Below are 27,500 nucleotides of genomic sequence, written 5' to 3'. Positions count from 1 at the left end.
CCACAGAAAATCTCCATGATAAATAACTTTATTGATCCATCCTTTGTGTCTGAACTGTTTTTTCTGATTTCCTGATGCGACAGATTACCATAAGAAACTAAGAAAATGGACATGGGCGTACTAGAAGGATGAGCCAGATTCAGTCCACAAGGCTTTTGTAAACTATGATCTCATTTTCTAAGATCAAGTCACAGTTAAACATCCAACTAACATGAATCACTGTTGGGTTCTCTCCCGTTGATTAGGATAAAGTAGGACCTACACACACACACACACACACAAGGGTTAAGCCTCATTTGTCCAAGCATGAAAACACAAATAGTTGTGGAATATTTCTTTTGGGTCACTAATGTTTCAAGGCTCTGGGCAGATTTTATTCAGAGGTAGAAACATCAGAAATTGATCTTCTGAATGTAAAGGTTGCTGACCTTCGTCGGTGAGGTGTATCTCTCTGATTAAAATGGAAAAACTAAAACAAGAATCATCTAGACCAAGTCTCTGGTTGGGATCATCAACAGTCTGACGCTTATTTTGCATTTTAAAGGGCAAAATGCTCAAAGTAAAATACAAACCAAGACTGACTTTGATATTCTCCATAAACTCAGCCGGTGGACAGTAGAATCATGACCTGAAAGTGTCAGGAACGGTTTAACAGCCTCTTCATCAGCTAATCAGTGTTGCCAAAACACACGTACCAGCAAAGCATGCTCGGCCTGCTCCATGTGTTTAATACGGTGACCTTCCGCTCATTCACAACCGTTACACAAATGCAGATTAACAATGCATATAAAAAAGGTTCCTCCACCCAGTTGCTGCAAAGCTAGTTTGTTAATCCCACAATGTCACTTTTTAGATGTCGTTTCATGTTGAATAAACTTCTGATCTCCAATAATCTGGTTAATTGTAAAAAAAAATGCTTTGTGTTTGCCTTAAAATAGCACTGCAGTGTTTTTACCATTTTACCATTTTACCATCTTACCAAGGTGAGCAAGAAAACCAAAAGTCACCCTGAGAAAAGATTTGTTTTGGGTCTAAATGTGCTATGGAAGCTTCCACTGTGAGTCAGGGTCAAGTGTTAAGCCAGGGTATTAGATTATAGGACATAACTTGAGTCACGATGAGTGTCCCAGTCTCCAGTCCTGTGTGACTGGATGGGACAAATTAAATCATTCTGTAAAAAAACTGTGTCTCTCTCAATGAGAGCTCCTTGTGTCTTTGCATCTCGTAACTTTAGCCATGTATGAGTCTTTGTACAGTAGAAGACTCACATCAGGAGGTCTCCTTCATATAGTGAAGGACCAGCAGGGGCCTCATTTATAAAAGTTGTTTTTGCACAAAACAGGGTTTGAAAATTGCGTTAGCAATTTTTATGAAATGTATGATTCATAAAACAAAATCACTAGGCTGGTGAGATGATAGATTTAGGACACATCTTCAGACAAACACACAGCCTCCAACCCTGTCTCTGAACTAAAAACAATGTTGTTTATAAGATATCACACCGCTTTTGTAAAACGTCTTTATTTATGGTCTGTGGGCTACAGGCCATCAGCTTCAGCAAAGAGAATTCAGCTGGAGGAGAAAGTAGCTTCAGGAGACATGATTTAGAGTTTTACTTCCTGATATTGGGACATCTCTCCTCTGATTGGCTAACAGCAACACGACTCTACCATTGCCTCTATTTGCTCTGCAACGTTGATGTTTAATCTCCACAAATAACACAAGCCTGGAGGAGTTCTGCTGTGTGGTGGAGTTGCTAATGCTAATGGTTAGCTTCTACTAGCCGAGACATTCTCTGCTGTTTCCTGGACGCTAAACCAACAACAGCCTTCCCCGTCATGAGTCAAGATGGGAGAGTCCATTAAGTTGACGTAGATCTGTCAGGATTTTCTAATCCTAGAGTTTCACCGTCTATTTTCTATCAGAAGCTAATGCAGGAGATAGGTGTGGGAGACTATTTTCATGTTCAGTCTGCATGAAACTCAGAGTGACCCGTTAGAATCAGAAATAATCTTTAAAACATGGTTTTTCAGTGTTCCACACATTTAAGGTGGATTTTTTTAAATACACATGGTGATTATCTGCCTGGATACAAAGGAGCACACGCTAACATTAGCTGAGTTTACCTTTTGTACTTGGCTATAAGTCTTCATTTTAAAAACTACTTTCCAGTCCTGTGTGTAGTAGAAGGGGGTGTGGGGGATGGAAACATTATCATATTAAACAGGTGTTTCCTTTTAACATCAGCTTATTCTTCCTTTTCTTTCAATGATACAAAATAAAAGGTAGACGTGTGGAATCTACACTGTGATCTGTAGCAGTGACCTGGTGCAATTCACCTACAGGTAGTTGTCATATAATCATTTATGTCACCAACTATAATGTCTTTGGAAAGCTGGGGCATATGAAGATGATTACTTATTTAGGTATGTTCTTGTTTTTCTCTCCCAGAGATCTCACAGTGGGGGGGGGGCAGAAGTTGTGTCTCGCTCTGGTGTCAACATGCTGATGTTCACCCACCCCCTCCCAAGACCAGAGTGTTTTAACATTAAGTGTGTTGAATGAAGCTGACAGACAGGTGCAGCTGTGAGTGCACACACCAAGAGCCCCCAACCCCCCCGCCCCCGGGTAAGGTAGGTGCCATGCTCGCTATAAGTGACACACGTGTCAACAGTACAAAGTCACAGCACTCATGCCAATAAATAAACAAGACAGCTGCCTCATAACGTTTATTCATGTTTATTAAGTGATGTGAAATCTTAAATAGACGTTTTGATTCAGAGCTGACGTCAAAATGATTTCACATTAAACAGCTACTGCAGCCTGACCTTGGGTGACTGTTACTTTTGGCCTTTAGTGACTAAATTACATGGCAATGCATGTATTTAAAGGGTTTTACAAACAGTTTGACATGAGTTCAAGCTGAGCACTGCTCTAAATTACTGCTAGGTTTGAAATTTTTAAATTAAGTTAATGACACAATTATCAAAGATTAGAAAAGACAGTAGATATGGTTAGGTGTAGAACTTGGATGAAATCATTAAAATAGTTACCCTGCTGTTATACACATTATAAAACGATCCATGATTAAGGAGCCTTGGTTTCCTCCCTTTCCGGTCGGCTCAGAAGACCCACACCCAAAGAAATGAAAGCGACTCTAACATGTGTTTTCTGGTCCATTGTGCCTCACACCCTGAATCACACGTATTTAGTACTTCTATTTAAATGATAAATAATTATGTGTTTCAACTATGTGTGTCACGTAGCTTGAGATTTATTAGTTTGTAAAAATTAGTTATGTAAAACACTACAAATCAGAAGTGGCAGCAGGATCTCTACTCCCCCAGTGTAGCTGCTACTCTCCATCCATCCATTCATTATAGCCCAAGTATCTGGGGTCGGGTCATGGGGACAGCAGCCTAAGCCGAGAGGTCCAGACTTCCCTCTCCCCAGCTACTTGCAACAGTTCCTCTGGGGGAATCTTAAGTTGTTCCCTGGCCAGGCGAGAGACATAGTCCCTCCAGCGTGTCCTGGTTTCTTCCCTTGGGTGTCCTCCATGTTGGACTTGCCCAGAACACCTCACTGGGGAGGCATCTAAGAGGCATGCTAATAAGATGCCCAAGCCACCTCAACTGCCTCCTCTCAATGTGGAGGAGCAGCTTCACACCCTATCTCTAAGGGAGAGCCCAGCCACCCTGCAGAGAAAACCCAATTTGGCCGCTTGTATCTGTGATCTTGTTCTTTCGGTCACTACCCAAAGCTTGTGACCATAAATGAGAACCACCGGTAAATAAACAGCTTTGCCTTCCGGCTCAGCTCTCTCTTCACCACGACGTATCATTAAAACACCCGCATCCCTGCAGACGCAGCACCAATCTGCCTGTAGATCTTGCACTCCAGTTTTCCCTCACTGAAAAAGACCCAGAGGCACTTAACCTCCTCCACTTGAACCAGGGCCTCATCCCTGACCCGGAGAAGGCATTCTACCCTTTTCCAACTCAAGACCGTAGTCTCGGATTCAGAGGAGCTGATTCTCATCACAGCTGCTTCCCATACAGTCGTGAGCTGGAGATCATGTTCTGATTAAGCCAGCAGGACCACATCATCTGCAAACAGCAGAGACTTGATCCTCAGGTCACCAAAACAGATCCACTCAACGCCTTGGCTGTGCCTAGACGTCCTGTGATAAAGGGCAGCCTTGGTGAAGTCCAACTCTCACCGGGAAACAAGCCCAACTCACTACCAGCAATGCGGACCAAGCTCTGACACCGGTACAGGGACCTAGCAGCCCGTATCAGTGGGCCTGGTACCACATACTCCTTAAAGTACATGGTGACATAAAGCACATACAATAACTTATTTGTAATTGTACCAGATTACATGTCTAACATTACTTTCCAACACTGAACACGTTTCTGGAGTTCATCCATTTAAACGTGTGGTCCATGTGTTTTCATGCTAAAATAATGAGAAAGAGTTACATAATAAAACCAAACAAATGCATCTCTTGGTTTTCATGAGCATGAGCCTCATCAGTGGGCTAACCCCATCATCTGACTCCTCTGAGTGGGTAACATAAATGTTCTTGTAAGATTGAAAATTTGAAATCATAAATGCAGCTTAGTCAGTATCATTGTGTTAAAACTGGAATTCAATGTTTTTAAAATGTAGCCCTCCAAGAATTCCTTCATCTAAAAGCTTCATACACAGTCGTGTCAGAAATGCAGAAAACGCTCCGCTAATCCGACATTTGCTCGTTGTGTTAATCTTTAAAAAGCAAATACAATTTAAGAAATAGCCCTATTATTATGTCTTCTGTGTAAAACTATTAAATGTAGTTCAACATAACTATATGGTCTGTATATGAAAATGTCGTTAGTGTTCAAGCATTAGTGAAACCCTTAAAATGACTATGACAATATCAGCAAAGGTGTGAAAATGAGGGAGTGATGAGCAGCAGCGGATTAGCTTCCCTGTCAAACACACTTGGTGTGTGGTGTGTTTGGGACCAGCTGGGAGGTGAAGGGGGACTCCTGAGTGACAGAAGAACCAGGGGACTACAATGATCTTCATTCATCCATTGGATTTTTTTCATTGCTGTGTTTTGAGCAGACCTGACACTGAGCCACACATCTTGAGAATTTGAAAATGAAAAGTGCATCCTGTTCTGCATGTTGCATGGTTACCTTTGGTTGCGTCATAAATGGAGAAGTTGTAAAAATGTGATGAAGTTTCTGTAATATTCCTGGGTCTGAATGTGCTATATGTAGACTGTTTCTTGACCCTGTGGGTTGAATTACATTGAAAGTGATTTATTACTCAACCTTTAGACACCCTGGTGTTGGTGCCCCTTCTGTTGCACAATGATTGACTAGAAATTTGAGATAACTTCAAATACCCTCGCTGTTTTGTTGGACTTAATGGCAACGGTTGAATGTCCACCAACCAGTAGCCAGTTGTTCTATTTGGAGACAAAACTGTAATTTTCTTTCAACCACTCATCTGCTCTTCTCATCTTGGTGTATTAGCTTGTTGTTTAACTGGACACCACTTTTCCTAACAAGTACCAACAATAGTACTTGTACTTTAGTTTTAAAGAGTTGATACTTTTAGTCTGTGTGCCATATTAACCATTCATGCACACATTATCATGTGTGCTTGTTTCAACATAGAACTAATTGTGTTTTGTTTCCTGACCTAATTATATTTGAATAAATATCAATAATTTAATCAAAAGGAATTCCAGTTTAAACCTCTTTGACGTCTTTAGCCAAAAACTTTCTATGTGCACACTGTTTGATACATTTCTGAGGTAAATAAAATCAAGAACTGATAGCCTTACAACCCCATGATATCCATTAGTGGTACAAACAGAGCAAAGCTGATTTGCATTACATTTTTAGGGAAGCCTTTTCCTTAATATGTAATTTATATGGAAATGACAAAAGATTTGTTAATCTATATTTTAAAGAGATTCGGTGACAAAGTAGTATATTCGTCATTTTGACGGACAGAAACCGATGACCTATTGTGCTTGGATGAAAATCTATACAGCAGTGAATAGAACACGCTTCAGTTTAATCACATTCTGCAGGTACAATGTAATGATGTCCCTACAGGTCACTTACTGGCATGCAAAATCTCATTTTATCACATGCATTTTACATTGAACAAAAATATAAATGCAACACTTTTTTGGCTCCCATTTTTCATGAGCTGTGGCCACAATTTGCCTGGCGCAAGGCAACACATCTCCGTCTCCTAGAGTTGATCAGGTTGGTGATTGTAGTCTGTGGAAAGTTGGTCCACTCCTCTTCAGTAGCTGTGTGAAGCTGCTGAATATTGGCAGGAACTGGAACACGCTGTCGTATATGCCGATCCAGAGCATCCCAAACATGCTCAACAGGTGACATGTCTGGTGAGTATGCTGGCTATGCAACAGCTGGGATGTTTTCAGCTTCCAGGAATTGTGTACACATCCTTGCAATATGGGGCCGTGTGTTATCAGGCTGCAACATGAGGCGATGATCGTGGATGAATGGCACAACAACGAGCCTCAGGATCTCATCGCGGTACCTCTGTGCATTTAAAAACATCATCAATAAAATAAACCTGTGTTCATTGTCCATATGCCTATCCATACCAGTACACCAACGCCACCATAGGCCACTGTTCCACAATGTGGACATCAGCAAACCATTCACCCACATGATGCCACACATGCAGTCTGCTATCTGCCCTAAACAGTGAAATCCAGGGCTCATCTGTGAACAGACTGCCTCTCCAATGTGCCAAACGCCATTGAATGTGTTTGCCCACTCAAGTCGGTTACGACGACGGACTGAAGTCAGGTACAGACCCCAATGAGGACGATGAGCATGCAGACGAGCTTCCCTGAGATGGTTTCTGACAGTTTGTGCAGAAATTCTCTGGTTATGCAAACCAATTGTTGCTGCAGCTGTCCGAGTGGCTGGTCTCAGGCGATCCTGGAGGTGAACATGCTGGATGTGAAGGTCCTGGGCTGGTGTGGTCACAAATGGTCTGCGGTCGTGAGGCCGGTTGGATGTACTGCCAAATTCTCTGAAATGCCTTTGGAGATGGCTTATGGTAGAGAAATGAACATTCATTTCACAGGCAACAGCTCAGGTAGACATTCCTGCAGTCAGCATGCCAAATGCACGCTCCCTCAAAGGTTGAGACATCTGTGCCATTGTGCTGTTTGATCAAACTGCACATTTCAGGGTGTCCTTTTATTGTGGGCAGTCTAAGGCACACCTGTACATTATTCATGCTGTCTATCAGTCCCTTGACATGCCACATCTGTAAGGTGGGATGGATGATCTTGGTAAAGCATAAGTGCTCACTAACACACATGTAGACAGATTTCAGAACAATATTTGAGAGTCATGGGTCTTTTGTGTATGTGGAAAATGTTTCAGATATTTCAGCTAATGAAAAATGGGAGCAAAAACAAAAGTGTTGCTTTTACATTTTTGTTCAGTGTAGTGAATTACAGTGAATACACTTTTTGACAGAAACACTTCTGATGTTAGCAAGCTATTAAGGTAGTGATGTCCTCTTATTCCACAAAAATGTACCTTTGGGATATTAAGATAATAAATCACATCTAAATCTCGTGGCACTAGAGTTGGCGTGTCCCTTAAAGATCAAGTTTACTCATATTTCTAATACTTTTGCAGGTCTCTAGCAGGACTAAATGCCTTGTAAGCTGTTCTCTGGGAGAAAGAGCTCAGATTCTCCTGTATGTAGAAAAAGGCTCTGGTGCTCCTTTCTCAGCATAAATAATAACAGGGTAAATAAACTTATTGTTTTATTCATCAGTAACTAAGCAACAGAGAAATCAAGAATTAATCATGTTACTACCTTGAGACCAAGTTATCATTTACAACCAGTGATGCGTTACTCAGCCTAGAGGTTTGTGGTTGGTGGATTTACCAGTGATCAGCTTTGAACTGTTGCCTGTGATCCCTTCAGGATCAGGATAGAGTTAGCATCTCCAACACGTTTCAAACATCATTATCAAAACACCTTGAAAAGGTGGCCTAGTAAAGCAGCCACTGTTCTGTCTATGGCTGATGTTTGCTGCTACATCAGTGTGTGTTTACACACATCACTCTGACATAATCAGTTTGATGACACACCAACCTCGCCTCACAAACACTCAATGTGGCTTCATGGCAAGCCTCATTGTTGGAGTAGTGTAGGAAATAAACTTTCATCTTTCATTTACTTTGGTAGCCTGTGTCATGAAGTTGTGCTACGATGTGACGGTGACATTTTAACAAAAGTATCCCTTTAGGCACATCTTGTTTCTTTACACAGGTTTCTGCAGTTGAAACCTCTGTCCTTCACTTTGCACAAACAGCATTGGTTTGGTGAAAATCTATATATTTTTCATTGAAACAACAGTCTCAACTCAGCCTTTATTTATAAAACACCTTACAAACATGAAGCATGCCACCAACGTGCTGTACAATAATAAAATTGAATTGAATTCAAATTCAAATAAATAAGACAATTCAAACCAACAAAGTAAAAATTCCAGCATAGGAGCATAAAACATATCAGCAACAGCTGACCCACAGATGTAAAAGCCAGATCATAAAAGTAGGTCTTCAGCCTCGTTTTAAAAACCGCTGCTGATGGAGGCAGCCTAACAGATATTATAATGGGAATCGTTTGATTTTGAACGATTCCGATTCCAATTCCTTGTTTCGATTTTGGTTCCTATCGAGTCCCGATTCTGATTCTTTCAAGACATGACACGTTTTACATGAGCTAGCTAACCACAGGTCCGACTTGATGAAATAATCTTAACTTCAACATGAATTATAATTCTATGAACAACAACATCACCTTCATTTAGACAAAAACATGTTTTGGAGAAAAAACAAGAAAAAGACTTGCAGCACAACCAGTGTGTTTGTTTCTGACCACAACCAAAGTCTGGAAGAAGCCTCTGGGATGAGAGGCTAAATGTCTCCAACATATCCAGGAACGTCCAGCTGTTTTCAGCTAAAACTCTGATCATGTCCAGGATGACTGAGAACTACTCATCCATGCTGCAGCAGCATTCAGTCAAAACAGAAAGTGAAACTTAAATGTAGCTGGCTGCTTCTGACTGCTGTGTGTTTTTATTTCTGCAGTGAGACAAACTCACCTCACACCATCCAGAGTTCTATTTCGTCTAGTCTTAGCCCTTAAGCTAGCTGCTATTGGAATAATGCGCAGCTGGATGGATTTACACCACACTGGTTAGCTCAACCAATGGACAGGGTTAGGGTTATCAGGGAATGGTAGGGCGTGGCCAGCAGCAGCATGTTTTCCTTAAAGAGTAAGTCACTCCCTACCAGAGTCTTACTCCACCCTCAGTTCCTGTTTGAAAATGCGCCAAAAGGAGGACCGAGTGTGCTGCAGCAGTGAGTAGCACTTAGTTTAAAACACGTCTGATCGGTCACATGAAGCACATATGGTGCTGCCATAACAGCAAAGAAGAGTTTCTACGGTAGCCCAGATGTCCAAACAGAGACTTGGTACACTCAGAAATAGAAATGTGTGAGAAATAATTGGATGTCATGCCACAGAGCAAGTGGCAGGTTGCCATTATAAAATAATATGGACATCTTTAAATTAGTCAGTACATTTTGCCATTGTGTCAATCGCATGAAACTTTTAAAACAGAACCACGTATTCTTGAGAAGCAGTGTGTACCATTCTGAAATGAAAAAAAATCATGTTAATTGTCTCTCCCCTCAACTACACAAGTTTTAATCATTTGAAGCCAAAATAAAAACACACCAATTTTAATTATTTCATACAAGCATCTCAAACCCTTAAACCATCAGACCACCCATTTCTCTCTGCTTGATGACTACATGGTCATGGCAGTAAAATTCCATAATTAAAAACCATACCTTTCCAGTTTGCCAGGCCAGAGTCGCCGTAACGATATCTGTGAAAACTCGTACCTAACCTCCATCTGCCTAGCAGCTCCCTAAAGAAAAATAATCAGCCTACAATACTTTGTAAAATGAAGCTTCATATAAACATGAGTATGCATCCTGATTTGCTTAAATGCTATTCAAATGCAACTGCATTAGAAAAATAATAAGTGGTGATGATGAAAGGAAATTTTCAAGAGTGCTTAAGAGCAAGTACTTATCACTTTTCTGTTTTGATAAAGCACTTATCTACATTGCCTTTGGGCACAAAGAGATTAATAGTCTCTGCAAACATATTGAGTGCTTCATGTCCAATTTATTGATGCAGGGATGACCATGTGCACTGGGTGTCCTATCTGATTCTGTCCTGCCTCTGTAAACAGATTGCTCATGCACACTCGAGGTAAACACACAATCATGCTCAAGCCTGTAGACTGATATCCTTGGTGCCACACCTCTCGCCCACATGGGGAATCTCTAAAATATAGATCAAAAGGCTGAATTTCTGTTGGGCATCACAAATCTTTTGATGGAAGGTTTAAAAGGCTTCCTTTGAACTGCCTCGGTTTTTAATTAAAGGGCAACACGCGAAAAGACAAAATTCAAATAATAAATTCTCTGTCAAGCAGAGAATTGTGACCTCCCTGAGGTACCGGTAGTATATACAGCTAAGATAACAAGAATAACTTCCCGTCTGTTTGTCACTCTAAGCCGGGTACACAAGCAAACAACTGTGTGTATGAGATAAAACTCCAAAGGGAATTTTAACAATGTATGGCCTACTATGTGCCTTGGAAACGTGTGTCATACAAATGTTGAGTTGCACAAAGCATACATAAACCTCTGTGTAGATATGAATGTTCACATGTGATAAAAATGTCAAACGCAGCGCGGATAAAAAAAAGGTTTCCCTACCTTGTCGAACATCTCTGGGTGCTATCGCAATTGCATCGTTGGAGTGAAGTTCTGTGACACAGCAGTCATCGGGAACCAACGAACCGTTGCTGAAACTATGGGGTGTCTCTGGAAGTAATGGAATAGGTGGCGCCATGATGTTGTGATTTGGACAAATACATCCTGTTTGGGTCATCCCACATCCATCCTCATCAGAAATCTCCTGGTCGCCATTGTGATCCGTCCGTAGGCACTCCTCAAACCATCGGCAGAGTATGCCGCACGTGAACTGGCTGGAGTTCTCATTGTTAATAAGCAACACCTCAACCTGTCTCTGCTCCAGCACTTCCTTTGTTACCTGAGGCGCATCTGGGGCCGGATGTCTTGTTAGACACAGCTGGATGAAGTTCTTATCAAACTGTAGGAAGGAATAAGGTCTGTCTGAGTTGGAGTGACTGCCGCAGAGATCAACTACTTCCTGATCTCTGGCTGTGGCCGTTTGCATATGAAGGGGACAGCTTTGATTGGCCTGGTGGTGGTCAAGGGAAAGGAGCATGGGGGAGTGTGTCTGGCAGATGACAGGATGACGGGCAAAACGGAGGTAGAGGGAGTACTTTGTGGGGTCTGGATTTTCCAGGGACCACGAACAACCAGGCCTTCTGGTAGGAAAGAGCTCCCTTAGGGAGAAAGAGCCGTACAGCACCCCTGCTACAAGGCTGGAGCATGGTGAGGAGTTGGGTGAGGGACCCCCATCTGCCCTGTTGATGGAGATGCTATTGGCGGCCCCGTGGGCAGCCTCAGCTAGGGCAGAGAGAGGAGCTAGAGCGAAGGCAGACACGGCAGCCAGGGCCCCAGCCACAGCCAGGAGGAAGGACAGCACAGACAGACACACCCCACCAGCAGTGTTCATCCTATGACATTCGTCCTGCAGAGGCAGAAAAGAGAAGAGAGGATGTGGTGAGAACATAAACATGTTTAGGATCATCCTTAAACAATCATGACAAATACAACCAGACACACAAAATAAAGACAACAAACTGCACAAGTCAATATTAAGCAGTCCTTGTCTGGTTGGAAACAGTTTGGGATTGCTCTCTACATCGCCTCGGAGTATATAACAAAACCAACTTCATGACAGCAGTTCTCCTGAAGTTCTTCAAATGCTCAGGCACACACAAGAACTGTCAAAAACACAAACACATCCCTGCTGGGCTGCATTAAATGGGCTGATGACTTGGCTGTTGAGACATACACTGTGGGGCCTGCTCTACCCTTTCCTGCTGATATGTGCACACAAACGCACACGCACACACACACACACACACACACACAGTTTCCTGCTGAGCAGCTCCCCTAAGGTTCTGGCAAACTATTACCATCACTGACACAGTGAGGGTCCGCCAACAGCCTGATTTTGACTCACAGTGCACACAAACAAAAAACATCGTTCACATACAGCGTTTTGCTTCAAACTATTTCAGTAGTCACTACACTTTTACCGTGTGTCTGCTCGATCTCATGAGACTTTCAAGCAGCTCAGCAAAAACACGACGTGAGAAAGTTGCGTAGGAGATGGGAGATTTCAGCTCCAGCACCAAATATCCTAAATAATAAACCAAAGTTTGGCTGAAAAGACTGAAACACTGGTAAAGAGCTTTGGAGTCTTCTGACTCTGAAAGGCGCTATACTAGTGCGGGTCATTTATCATATCATTTTTTACCATTTTATTTTGTTGAATTTTCCCATTTTTATCCTCTACTCCCCAGATCACATCATTACCAAGTGCCAAACTACAGACATCTCTGCTTCTGGAGACATTTTAGATGTTCGGCCATTTCAACTCTCTGAACTTTAGTTGTGTGTGTTTGTGTTTGGATGTTACTCATGGAATTAGTTGGACAAAAGGACAAGTTGATCATTCAAGCAGTTTCTGCTTCTTTTTAATAAGTAAGTAAAATTACATTTCTGTACTTTATTTTGCTGGTTGAATGGCTGTGTCATTTAACTGCTTGGTCAAACATGCTAGTGGGGCTGCATACGAAACTTGAGCGGGTGCCCAGCTTCTCCTATCTCCGGCCCGGGAACAGTTAGAGCAGGTGGCTGGCTGCTCCCGTCTCCCGGGGCAGCTGGGCCGACTCCAAAGCGAGGATGTAGTCATGCTGGATCTCTGAGGGAGACCACAGAAACAACGCAGCTCTTTTGTTGATGCTGCTTCACTTTTGAGACGCTCAACCACATTTTTCCTCACTGAAAACACCGGGATGAACACCATTAGCTTCAGGTTAGTATGTAGCTAATGCCCCGCTGATCTCCAGCTCCCCAACAATGTGTCACGCATGCTGGTGAGTGAAGCGGAGGTGAGGGTCCAAATGCTGGGGAGGAAGTAGGCAGGCAGACAAACTGGAGAACGTAAAAAGTTTTTAATGATAAACGCACGCAGGAACTGGAAACAATGAACCGACAAATCGCACAGAACTGAGAGGGTTTAAATACATGAGGGCTGGGAGCTTGGGTGATTGGAAAACGAGAGGCAGGTGGGAGCAATTAACAGAAACACAGAATGGGGAGACAGGACAGGGTGTGACACAATGGCGGACTTGCAGATCTTTCACCGCAATGGACAAGGGTACCCTGATATCCTCGCTCAGCTTACCTAGTTATGATTTCATTACTAAGCAGGCCGGAGATGTCTTTGGAGTCGCTTTACCATGTTTTTCTTACTGAAAATGGCCAGAACACTCCGTTAGTTTTGGGTTAGCATGTAGCTACAGTAGTGTCCCGCTCATCTCCGAGCTGATGTAAAAGACCATGGCGCCTGGTTGCAATCACAGCGATTTGACGCTCCGCTTGTGGTTTACCAGTCCCAGTCCATATTAGATCTCCACAGGCAACCAGCATGACTACAGCCTCACACGGGAGCCAGTCTGTCGTGCGGGTGGGATACCTAGGTCCAAGGAGCCCTTCTTAACTTCTTGGGTTAGCAAAGTTAGCTAGTAGCTACACTGGTTAATTTGTTCCAACCCTGTTCCAAATATAACAGCCCCGCCCTTAGCTCCACCTCTTTTCCCATTTTTGGATTGCAGTGGTAGGAACCTCCCATATGGGCACAAAACATATAATTCGAGCCTATGGACATGAACTGTTCAGTATGTATGTTGATACTTCTAACAGGTGATTCAGATATTGAATATGATGCACTGGAGCAGGGAAACAGCTAAACAATGCTTGATTGTGGCCCTCAAGCACCAGGAAGTAAAACCATTGACCATATACGGTGTATAATTACCGTACTAAACACACAACCAAAACCTGCAAATTGAAGCAAGGGCAAACAGCAGACCATCCAGTAGGAGCCAATCTCCATTTACCAAGATGAGGTTGTTCTAAGAGCTATCTAAAAAATTAAGAACTTTAATCCCTAAAAGAAGAGAAATGTCACTTTTGGATTCGTCTAGCTGTTTGGCATTAAACAAAAAATCAATGCATCCTGCTGCTGTACTTGTCCCGAGCATTACAGCTGTTACCATGGTTACCAAACATCTGGATTCTTTCAACAATCTGCTCTTAATAAAGGACATGTGTGACATGTGCAACATTACAACAGACTCCCCAGGGTCTGGATTAGTAAAACAAGGCCTGTTTTTCAGGATTTATACGTGTGCTGAGGACCTGCAGCTTTCCCACATGCTCCTAAAGTTGGAAAAACACCTCTTTTAGTTTTTAGGCACTCTGCTGATGTTACTCAAAGGTATGTATTTCATAAAAAAAAGGTTTAGCCTCATGATCAAGGGCAGTTTACTTATATGAATAAAATAAATATTTGTTTTTCTGCACTGGGAAGGTCATGGGGGGGTCTCCAGGGCATGAAACCCATTTATCTGTGCAGAATTGAGATATGTGTACATGTTCTTAAATATTTACACAGGAAGAGCTTAAAGTACAACCCAGCACCTAATGTAAAAAGAATTTATTTACTTGCATCTGATGTTCAACACTGTTTTATTGTGTTTCTTAAAGACACTTTAACACCACTGAAGAATCCTTTATTTCTGCCAGTTTAAACCAAGATCTCCACCAGTAGTATATCACATCATCTGCATAAAGACTTTGAAAAGCTCTCCTCTGGTGACAGTCTGCATGACACAGTTAGATGGTTTGATCCAGAACGTTGTGAAGTCTGCTCAAGAGCATCATGCTATCTTATAAATAATTGGGCTAAAGACCCTGTCACGAGTTCTACAGTTAAACTACCGTGGCTTGGCATCATCCACGCAGACCGCTCCACAGCTGGTGACGTGTCATGCTAACAGCGTGAGCTATTCTATATGACAGCAAACCTTTCTGGTTCCTGGGCATTTGTTGTACCAAGTGTAAAGGTGCATTCTGTCACAGACTGAGCTATAGGCTGAACCATGCATGCGTAGAAAAAAAAGCACACATTTTACGGATGAAGAGAAGTCAAAGGCGCTAAGCAAATTGTTTTTGGGACAATGAACAATGAATATTCATAGACTCAGTCTGTGTAAGAGTAGGCCCTAAAGTGCTGTCGTCATGAGGGCATTCTGTCCCACTTCACTCCAAAACAGTACTTCACTGTGGGCATCCATAAATATTCATCAGATCTGATGTCTTCTTTCCCCCTTCCACCTTGACATTAATTTTATCATCAAGGATGGCACGATTCATAGCCCCCCTTCCCTGTCTGGCTTTTCCATGCTCTTCATGCTTAGAGGCAGTGAGGTGACAACAGAACTAATCTTATCCCTGTCATAAAACTCAGGTAAGACAGAACAGATCCAGACACACGTTTTACAATCATGTAAAAGCCCTGAAAAAAATAACTTTGCTCACTTGGGAAATGCCTTTGCATCTGATTTAAAAGTCAAAATTGTCTTTCTTTACTTTGGGTTAAGACTCGGCTACGCCCCACACCAGTGGTGTCCAGCCTCGGTCCTACAGGACCACTGCACTCCTTTTAGATGTTTCTCTGCGCCAACAACTCTGTTTTTTTGGTGGAATTACCTGCTCAGCCAGTCCTCAAACTCTACAGAAGATTGATTCCATTCAGGTATGATTAAGTAAATAAACACGGCGTACAGTGGCCCTCAATGACCAGGATTCAACACAGGAACACATTTAACACTGATTTGACCTCAGGTTCAACAAATAGACTAAATATAAATCCAGAGGTTTGAGATACCAGCTGTTTGGTTGCATGAAAAGTCACTCCTCTTAAACGAATGTGTCCAGGTTTTAGTTTGAACTCTTCTTAAAGTAGACTGGGATAATGGTTTCTCCTTAAAACAGTTGGATATTCCTGTTTTTGTCAGATGATGAAGCAGAAAACTATTATTCTCAATGTGTCTCTTCCTGTAAACCCTGTGAGAGGGACACACTAAGAATAAAAAATTATAAACTATACACAGGTTGTATTTAGGATTCTTAAACTCGGGGCATAGTACAAGTACCAAGCTGTATACCACATAACCAAACCTAATATTGCATCTTGTTTACAACATTCTTGATCCCCCCTTATGGGCTGGTATATATGTTGTGAAAAGGCAAGCAAAAAGCATTCAAAGTCAGATTAGAATGCAGATGGTTTGGTGCTAATTCATTTTTAAAAGTAGACTTTAATAAAGGGCGAGTCCCGTGAGGCACTCTCAGGTAGAAAATACTCATGCACTGAACCACAACTACAAAATAGTCAAGAAAATGTTCTTGTTTTGGTAGCATAATAGAGTGGAGCAGCTTGTGGGGAGAAGACCAAACAATATCCGGAGATGTGTGTTTGGAAATGGGTTTCTGGAGGCTTTCCACTAAAAATCACGACTCCCCCATTCTTATCTGCATCTCTTTCCTTTTTTATTTTTCCAGCTTCAATTTTATCGCTCTCTAAGTCCAAACAACGTGTACTGCAGTGACAAATGACATCGTCTGATCCTTCTATGTGGGCCATCCTCTCATTTGCAACTCTAGGCAATAATCAGCATGAGTCCGAAAGGACGAGTTCCCCTACGCTCACACATTGACTAACTCGGGACTATTTACACTCACAGGCAGAAATGCTAACTCTGTAGCATCAGAGAGTCAATGTGCAAGTGTTTGGTTTGACTAACAAGTCGTGGAACATCTCTCTGTCTCTTTGTTAGCCTCAAGGCATGGAATCTGGAATCTGAACCTTCTCATCTTCAGCTTCAACTTCTTTAACAATGATTCAAACTTTATTTACTCACATCTACACACGTACGCTGCTGCTCCGCTTTTGGTGTGATAAAATCTGTCTGCAAACCAGTGTGAAAAACTAATGTGATTTACAATGGTTGACATTTCAGAAGTCAGTAGCCTGTCCTTATATCAAGTTCCCTCCGGCAAAACATCAAGTCTGTGCTTTTCACGTTGTCTTATCAGTTATTCACAAATGGCAAACAGGCTGAGAGGATCTCATGCTGTGAGAAGGGACAGCGGCACTAAACCCCCTGATCAAAGAAAAGGGCATTCATTTTGTCCCCCAGCTATGGCTCACTCAGTGCGCGCACACACACACACACACACACACACACACACACACACACACACACACACATGCACACATAGGCACATGTGTAGGCACACGTAGGCGCACACACACACACACACACACACACACACACACACACACACACACACACACACACACACACACACACACACACACACACACACACACACACACACACACACACACGTGCGTAAGCTTTACATATGCCTATTGATTTTAAAAGACTAAATCATAAAATATGCTATGAATGTCAGTAAAGCTATAAATGATTGATCAATACGTTAAATCTATGGAGGAACTGACTTTATAAATAATAAATAAAAAGACTAAAGATTTCTCCTAATGAAATATGCGTGGAGGTTTTCTGTAACTCAAGCTAAGATTCAAGTTGGGCTAAACTGATGGCTAAATAAGCCACATTAACAAGCATAAGAGACCCTTTTAAAAATCATGTACACTTCTCTGAAACTCTTCTCACAATTAAAGTAGAGTTGGGATCTAAAGAAGAAGAAGAAGAAAATATCATTTCTATAGCGCCTCTCAAGATAAAAATCACGAGGCGCTTCACAAAAACAAAAACAAAAAATGTAAAAAATTGTAAAAATATAAAAAAGCATTTAGAAGGCATTTAAAGGCTGTAGCAAGTAGCTGTAGCATTTAAAGGCTGTAGCAAGTAGCTGTAGCATTTAAAGGCTGTAGCAAGTAGCATTTAAAGGCTGTAGCAAGAGAGCAGCAAGATAAGGGAGAAGTATCCGGCTGCTTTTTCTGGTTACCATGCAAAAATACTAACTCTGCTCTCAGGGCCTTAAGTCTAACAATGCTGGCGTAATTTTATTAGAGTTGTGTACTTTAACATTAATTGGTTATATCAGGGGGAACACAAAGAAGAAGAGTTTAATTTAACATCAGCTAGTTCTGTTTAACCTGCTTCCCTCTGGTAGGCGCTTCAGGTATTGTTGGATAAATTATGGATACATTATTTTAAACGAAACTCATCCAGCTTATTCTTCCCTGGCAACAGACAGGCGCTTGACCTTGCCTCTTCCCAGTCCTAGCTTATCAGTAAGACCGCCCTGTGCCAGCGCATGCTTGTCTCCCTAAATGTGTGTGCGTTTTGTCATTTCTGTGTGTCTTAATAAATACTCTTGAGAGGGCTTTGGTCCGATGAGAGAGCAAAGAGACCATTGACTCGTGCGTATCATTGTATCTCTCTCTCCACTTTAAAAGTCTAAATGGTTTATTATTAATAAGATTAGTATGGGTTAAACTGATCAGCTTAATAATAAAACCCCAGCATGGTGAGCTTTCCCTTCAGGTAACCCTGGATGGGAAAATGAAAATATCTAACAGGTATGGCGTACATCAGGAGTCCTCAACTAAATGTGTTCACAGGCCAGGTTTTTTTCCAGCAATGCTGAAATAAAGTTTTATTATTATAAAAGTATGTAATATTTAAAAGGAATTTGTTTTCCATCTTTTTATGTGTTTGAAGAATGTAAACATTTATTGATAATTAGGACATTAATTTTGCTACTTAACTTCAAAGTCCCCCAATTGGGGGCATTAGGGCCCAGAGGGTTGGGGGCCGGGTTGAAAAGTCTGCCGGGCAGATGTGGCCCGCAGACCACCAGTTGAGGTTCACTGGCTTACATTTTAAGACATCCTCAGGTCTCAGGTGTCAGACATCAGACCACAGACACAAAAGCCTAAGGTTTCATTTTCAAAAACCCATCAGACTTCTGACTAAATAGTGTCAGTCAAAAAGGCCTCAGGAAAAAAGAGATCAGACAAGGAGGCCTCAGGAAAAAAGAGATCAGACAAAGAGGTCTCAGGAAAAAAGAGATCAGACAAAGAGGCCTCAGGAAAAAAGAGATCAGACAAAAAGGTCTCAGGGAAAAAAAGATCAGACAAAAATGCCTCAGGAAAATTATCAGACTAAAAGCCATCAAGAGAAAATGTCAGAAAAAAAAATGCTTTCAGACAAAATGACTAAACTAGAAGAATCCAGTAGAGGATGCCATTTTCTCATTGAGGTTGAATTGGTGTGATGTCATCAATCTGCAACAGAAGCAGACTGAGTAGTGTGGTGCAGTTAGAAACCCAGGGTGTTTCTCAATGCCAAGGAACCTTGCCTTGATGTCTTAACCCCGCCCTGGTTGCCTAGGAGATATGTCATCAGGAACCGCCAAGACGTGTTCCAAAGGTGTGTGTTCTCCATTTATTAGCCATTTAGCTAGTTGACCAAGGATACAAGGAAGGTGAAAAAATAATCTATCATGTTAAGCTAACTTCATGATTTAATTGCATCCACTAAACAGAGGATTATGTTCATGTGGGTCACCAGCATGAAGTTATTGAAATTACCAAAGCAAACATGGCTGGAATCAGTTTTACCTGTAATCTGTTTCTCTAAGTGTGTGTGCTGCTGTGTAATGTACCCTCTGTGGGACTAATATACTTTACTCTGTTCTATCATATGTAATTCATATCAGCAGTGGAAAAAAGTTTGAGGAGTTTTGGCCCCTCCAGGCTTCCGTACAAGTAACCTGGATGTGGAGGAGGGGTTTGTCTCACAAACAGGAAAAACACAATGGTGAAGCGATGAATTAAAATATTAGGATCTCTAATGTAATTCACCGCGTCACCACCTAATGTAGGAGACAGAACATGTGAGTGAGTCACCACGGTAGAAAGCCCAGCTTGCTGTGAGTGAGGATCTGTGGCTGATGAGTGAAAACAAAAGAGAAACATTCGGGACTGAAGCTTCGTCAACACCGGCTGGCGACGCGGCTGCATTTCTAAATCAAGCATGTCATTTTGGCGGCGCGCAAAGCTGCAGCTCACGGTTCTGGGAGAACCGAGCATGCCCGTCCCATCAACAGCAGGTGGAGCTCACCGCTCTGCCCATCTCACTACCAGAGCGGGAAAAAAGCACATTGGCTTAGATGATACAGATGGGATTCTGTGTGTGAATTAATGCCAGTTAAATTAAGTGTTGTTAGTGTGCTTGTTGTTCAGTAGCCAATGATATAATTATTATAATCTGTTTTTATTTTTCGTAAGCCCTACTTACTGTGCGTGATGCACGTTTGGGGAGCGCAGGCGCTGGTTTAGCGTGAGAGATTTGAGGTGTGGCGTGAGAGCGTGAAGAGGGTCAAATGCATGTGTCTCACGCTCAGTGCGTGAGAGTTGGCAGCTCTGTCAGGTGCAATACCTCAGCAGTGCAGTGGTGAGGAGGAAATACTGCAGATTTAAATTTGCTTAGTTTACCCTGAGTCTCAAACCTAGAAATGCAAAACACCTAGTCTGAAAGAACTGTTCAAGGTTCCATCTAATTAAGTAGTCCAAAATACTGTTTTAGAGTTTAGTCAAGTTACATTTTCCTTCCTAGAAAACTGGAGAAATGTGGTCTTAACTTTGTTTTTGAGCAATCTCCTAGCTGTGGACAGTGATTAAAAGGGTCTGGCATGAGCAGAGATGATGTCATGAACAGCTTTCTGACACACCGCTGAACACAGCAGCTCAGATTAGAGAACAGACGGAACATGGCTGCAGCCTTTGCTGCTAACACTAGCACAACACACAGATGCATGAACCAACTCCCTAACCAACAGACACAGCGCCACAATAATAACACTTCCCTAATTAGACAGGGAGAAATAACTCTGTAAACATTTAAATAAGGAGCTTTGTGTTCATGCAGTATGTGTGCCACAGAGTTGTCAATAATTAGTAAATAAGTGCCACAGCTATTTCTACAGAACAGGCTCACCAGCTGTGTGTTCCTAATGGCATTTATACATTGTTCAGTAATTTACAAATTGATTCATTATCCTCAAACACACTCAGGACTACAATAATCTTCCAAATTGCTGCTTTTCTCTCCCAGGATAAAAAAAGGGTCTTTTGCAATCCTTGTGCCCACTACAAATTTTAAAGTTGCCTCCCACTGGGAAAATCTAGGCCCAACCCCCAACCCCCACCCTCTGCACACACACACACACACACACACACACACACACACACACACACACACACACACACACACACACACACACACACCACTCAAAGCGCAAAAAAATGAATAAATAAAACTTGTCGTTTATATTTGCTCTTCTTACGTCCGTTGGGAGTTGGGTAGCACCATCCTTAGAAGTGAATGCACTGGGTGTGATGGGGAGACCCATCTAAAATGGCGGTCAGCAACTATGGCAGTGCTAGTCCATGGGGCGTCTATGTATAAATGTCTGTGGTAGACTCACGGTTTAGAGACTTGAGCAATAACGATCTTTCCACGTAATCCAGTCCTCTCGGACCACTTTCTGATAACCTTTGAGTTCATTATAACTGAGCTCTCAAGACATGAAAGTAAAATTCACTATAGTCGGTCTCTATCTGACAACGCAGTTGCATCTTTTAAATCAACCGTTCCATCTTTACTGTCCTCTGCATCTCAGAGGCATGTAGCAGAGGGCAATATTTTCAGTTCTAGCTCCTCACAAATTGATGCCTTAGTTCATCATGTTAATTCCTCTTTACGTGTGGCATTAGATGATGTAGCCCCTTTAAAAAATAAGGTAATTAGGGACAGGAAGTTGGCTCCCTGGTTTAATTCTCATTTACGAGCCTTAAAACAAAACTCTAGGAAATTGGAGACAACATGGCGCTCTATGCACCATGAGGAGGCCTACCAATCATGGAAAAATAGTCTTGTGCTTTATAAAAATAAGCTTCGACAAACTAGAACTGCTTATTTCTCAGCATTAATTGAGGAGAATAAGCATAATCCTAAATTTCTTTTCAGTACAGTTGCTAAACACACAGAATCGTAGCTCTGAGCCATCTATTCCCTTAGCCCTCAGCAGCAATGACTTCATGGGTTTTTTTACAAGTAAAATTAATTCTATTAGAAACAAAATATTTAGCATTCTCCCTAATGCGATTTCTTCTTCCTCAGTAAGTGAGGCAGCATCAGAGGTGACTGTAGAACCTCATCTGTGCTTGAACCGTTTTGATCCAGTTGAGCTTTTAGAGTTATCAAAAATATTAGCTTCATCTAAACCTTCAACTTGCATTTTGGATCCAATCCCAACCAAATTATTTAAGGAGGCATTTCCTTTGGTTACTGCCCCCATTCTGGATATAATCAATCCGTGTCCGTGTGCCTGCGTGTGTGTGTGTCTGCTCTGTCTTCTCAATCCCCAGTGAGTCGTGGAGGATGGCTGCTTATACTGAGCCAGGATCCTCTGGAGGTTTCTTCCTGTTAAAAGGGAGTTTTCCTCTCCACTGTCGCTTTATGCTTGCTTAGTATGAGGATTGCTGTATAGTCACTGACACTAGTCAGTGACTTGATGCAATTTGCTGGGTTCCTTATATAGGAAACATTATTTCTGATTGGCTTAATGAACTGACCTGAATTGGACTGTTTATTATGTGAAGTGCCCTGAGACAACTCTTGTCGTGATTTGGCGCTAAATAAATAAAATTGAATTGAATTGAATTGAATGGCAGACCAACCAAAGAAAGTTAGAAATCCCTCATCAAAGCAATCTAAGGAAAGAGACAGAGAATGTGATAGAGCAAGAGCAAAGACCAGAGATAATATTGAGCCAGCTTTTCCTCCCTGGAGAGCTCATCTCGAAAGAACAGCATGAACTACAGACTCTGACCAAGCCGTGCTGCTAATGGATAGGTAAGTAAAAAAGCATTTCATTGGGGTTATCGTGTTTGGTCGGGCATAAAGTTGTTATACAGTCCTCATAAAACTTTATTCAATGCTGAAACACAGCTTAATGTGTTTGTTTGGGCACGTGAGTTGGAAAAAAGCCAGAGAGAGATTTGATTTTACGACAGTGAAGTTACGCAGCAAGCCCGTAGATGGCGACAGAGAGGATGCTTGTGGCTTCTAAGACTAGGTTAAAGTTAAGAGGGGACAGGGCATCCTCTGCGGGTCTGAAACTGTGGAATGCACTGCCCCTAAGTATTAGGTACTCTCCATCAGTAGCAGTCTTTAAAATGAGGCTGAAAACCAACTTTTATGATCTGGCTTTTAATTCTGCGGGTTAGCAATTGTTAATGTTTTATATTTTGTAATTCTCATTTGTGGTTATAATTGTGTCTGTAGCATTATGTGTTTTATTGTTTTACTCTTTAGTTGTACAGCACCTTGGTGGCATGCTCATGACTGTAAGGTGCTTTATAAATAAAGGCTGAGTTGAGTTGAGGATATATTCGTAAAGTTCAGGAATGGGGCTTTAATTTAAAAAGAAAATTGCTTCTTTTTATCAAATATAGGAAATAGGGAAAAAAAACACCACTAACTTTTATATAATCATAAAAATCTTTTCAGTTACCTTTTCCCTCAAAATTAAAAAGCTAACGAGGGCTTCCATTTAATTATCTCTTTATTTATGTAATGTGCTTTAAAGAGTTTAGCTTGTATGTATCTGAAACAACACAACTGCAGCACCTTGTCTTGATTAGAATCTTTGGGTTTTAGCATGAAACTGTCTAATTACTGGGAAACATGTTTTTAACAAACATGTTTTTTGTGATTCTCTGACTTTCTGCTTGTTTCATGTCGGACTTGCAGCCGTGACACAAAAAAAATGACTCTGAACAACAAAGACTGTTCTGAACAGCTTTAACCTACAAGCTGTGCTGGGAAAGTTGCTTTTAACAACAAACCAGGGGCAGATTTAGGACTGAGGAAGATCCGGGGCTTAACACACAAACGCGCGCGCACATACACACACACACGTGACACGCACTAGTCAGCATCATATATATTTGTCTTGTACCACATAATTTTTAATCTGAAGCTACATATTAAGCATATTCAGGGCAGAGTATTGTTCCTGTTGGTGTTTAGTGTGAGATGATAGTGAATATTCCCTTTCTTTCTCCAACAACTTTACCTTATAATAAGCTAACTTTAGGCAAACCAGCAGCACAACAAATATTTTCAAATAAGACTCAAACCTGAGTCAACACCAGTATCATCAAAGCTGGGGTTCTGTCGCCGTACTTTTGGTCTAAAAAACGTCCTTATGTCCATCTTCACTCATGCGTCTCAGGCAGAGAGAGTAGAAGAAGCCGGCTGCTGAAGGGCTTCTTCTTCAGTGGTTTAGGCTCAGGCAGGCTGTATACAAACTACTGCCAGCTGCTTCCTCTCTGTTGGACTTTGGTACTGCATGTTACTTCTGCGATTTAGATCCGGGGCTTTTCATAAAACATCCAGGGCTTCAGCCCAAGTAGCCGGGCCTAACGCCGCCCATGAAACAAACTAGATCAAAGTTCACTTCATACATTTTACAATGAACTAGTTCATTTTATAGTTCATCATTAAAAAAAATTGAACTAAGTTCACTGTTCCAAAATGAACTAGTTCATAGTTCTTTTTCCAGTGTGTGTGTGTGTGTATATATATATATATATATATATATATATATATATATATATATATATATATATATATATATATGGTGTAGGTCAAAGTGCAAAACATTTATTTGTCTGTAAATAATGTCAACTTCCACAGTTAACATAAAGCTAGACAAGAAATCACACACAGTTTCAGTATGAGACCCCCAGTAATTTTCAAAATAAAACTCTGTCACAGCGCTGCAATTTCATATCTATGTAGATTATGTCAATGCAAGTGACCTAACGGCTTATTTGGTTCCTGCATCGTTTGAGAAGTGCAGTGTGTTTTTTATGGCTTTAGCCCTGGAAGTGCAGAGGAACAACAACATATACGACATCCAGCAGTGATATCAAACGTGATTCCCTTTTTTTTGGTTTGTATAATGGTGGATTGCATAAACAAACATGACCTTTAAAGTCTTGAGGGATTTTGTGAACTTGTGAGTCCAGTGAGAAGCATGGCAGAGAAGCTATTCTGCAGCCCGGTGTGTACTGGACCGCATTGAAGCTCGTGAGTAAACAGTTCCGCTGCCATTCCGGGTCGCTGATGCTTCCAGTTTGAGGAAAGTAAATGATAGATTAAGACCGGTGGGGGATGAGAAATTCACAGCAAAGTAACAATTAAATGTCTGTCCATCCTTCTGTCTGTCTGTCTGTCCGTCCGTCCGTCCGTCAACAAAAATACATGTTATGATTGAATAACTTTACATTAACATGTGACGTCATTACTGTGACTGAACTGCTGCTCATTACTCAGCTACTACTTTATTAAAGCCAAAGTCAACGAAAAGAGTCAGTTCTAAAAAGCATTAAGTTAATTATCGCATGGTCTCGTAGCGTTTAAAAACCACCTCACTGGTATGTAGCATTTATTCAATATGTCCCAAATCCAATTTTCAATAATGATGAATGTTCCATTCCTACGGGGACATTGATAATGAGGCCGTCTCATTTCACACCAGTGAGTAAAACGATTGTTGAAACTGAGGAAAAAAGAAAGAGATGAAGTTAAAATTCTCTATTTTTTTATTTGTCTTTTTGTTTCTTACCATCATTTCAACATTTTTTCCCTTTTCATCTCTTCCTTTGACTCATGTCTGTCAAGTTCAACACAAACTTTTTCACCTTTTCCCCTCACACCTAAGTGCCAACACAATAACTTCACAGCTTTTCTCAGAACCTGACAACAGAGTAAAAAAGCTTTTATTGAATAAGTACTTTAATAAAAACAGCTGTTGTAAAGAACATCCGGCATACGTCTGACATATAGCCCATCAAAATCAGGTTTTGTTGTCATATGTGTGAGAAATCACATTAGGAAGTCGCTGCGGTGCTTGGTGCAAAAGAAAAAAATAAAATAAAGAGATGAGCAAATATAGAAGAAGAATATAATCACTATTAAATAATAACATAAAGTGGCAATAATTCAAGAAGCAGCTACTAAATACAAGACAGTGCAGGTACTGATCAGAGCAGATCAGTCAGGTACAAACACAACACTGGGTCATTTTACTGAAATCAAGCAACTCCAGTGGGCACTCCTGGCCCAACAGCAGAGGAAAGAAACTGTTCTTGTGGTCTGAATGGATCGGAACCTCCTGCCAGAGCAAAAAAAATGTGTTCAGGGTGAGTTTATGTGATAATTTCCATTTTTATCCATTTTACGTATAATTATTATTTGCTATACAGCCTCTTACCCCTATCCACACTGGAGTCTTCGGTGGTGTGGAACGGCAGCAGAATAGAATAGAAATCTAGGATAGAATCCGTTATAGTCTGTATGGCTGATCCAAAGTGGTCGCGGCATGGAACATTTCAGTTGTGCCCCAGAAGCGGCTAGCTGTGCCACGCCGCAAAAGATACGATTCGATTCTATTTTTGTGGCAAGCCGCTTCCGGGATCCACATTTTTCTGCAGTTAACATAGAGCTAAATGGGAAATCACACAGGGTATCAGTGTAAAACGTCCAGGAATTTTCAAAATAAAAGACTATTGCAAAGATGCAATTTCATATCTGTGCAGATTGCCAATTCTTGTGACCTAACGACTTATTTCCTCCCAGCATCTTTTGAGAAGTGCAGCGATGTGTCTGCCAGTGGAGATGCACAGCATCATACATGACATCACAGGCCAAATGCAACTTATATGATAAGCTATCGTTGGTGAGTATTGCATAACAAATTCTTTAGTTTTGTTTTTTTGGGTGGGGGTTAGAGCTAATTAGAAAGAAGTGCACATACATTTCAATATTAAACTGCAAAGACCATAAAAAAACAATACATTTCACTGAACGCGGCATTTGAATAAAACTAACTTTATTAGTTTTCTATTTTAAGAGGATCTTTAGGTCACATACGTATAGAGTAATAAGAGTTAATTACTATCAGAAAATGTTACACCAGCTGGTTGGCTAGTTTTCATTTGCACTTTTCACTAATGGCTTGTTTAGGTGGAACACTTTGGACTACCTTACCTGCGCTGAAGTGAACAGATGCTGAAGCATGTATGGAGTGTGACCCTGCAAACCCCAACACACTCACTCAGGCATCTTCACACCCTTAACCTTGCTGTCATGGTAGGGGAGGAGAAAAAAAACAAGCAAATGTCACCATCTGTTGGGTGTTTGGACAGAATGTGGTGCATCAGATGTGCACATTGTGTTTTTTTTTCTGTTTTTT

The 27,500-nt window shown here is 41.3% G+C and overlaps 1 protein-coding gene across 16 annotated transcripts in view; it reads right to left on the bottom strand.

Moving 5' to 3' along the window:
• adgrb2 (adhesion G protein-coupled receptor B2) overlaps window positions 1-27,500 on the bottom strand; it is a 415,193-nt gene that overhangs the window by 299,418 nt on the left and 88,275 nt on the right. For all 16 annotated transcript variants that reach the window (XR_011515451.1, XM_070541485.1, XM_070541486.1 and 13 more), the window contains exon 2: window positions 10,878-11,781. Coding sequence is in view for 15 of the 16 variants with exons in the window: in XM_070541485.1 (XP_070397586.1) it covers window positions 10,878-11,766 (889 nt within the window). In the remaining variant the exon portion in view is untranslated. The remainder of the gene's footprint in view (window positions 1-10,877; window positions 11,782-27,500) is intronic.

Source organism: Nothobranchius furzeri, chromosome 11 (genome assembly GCF_043380555.1).
Source record: "Nothobranchius furzeri strain GRZ-AD chromosome 11, NfurGRZ-RIMD1, whole genome shotgun sequence".
Lineage (NCBI taxonomy): Eukaryota > Metazoa > Chordata > Actinopteri > Cyprinodontiformes > Nothobranchiidae > Nothobranchius > Nothobranchius furzeri.
Note: the sequence above shows the minus strand (reverse complement) of the source record. Positions and strands in the feature narration are given on the sequence as shown.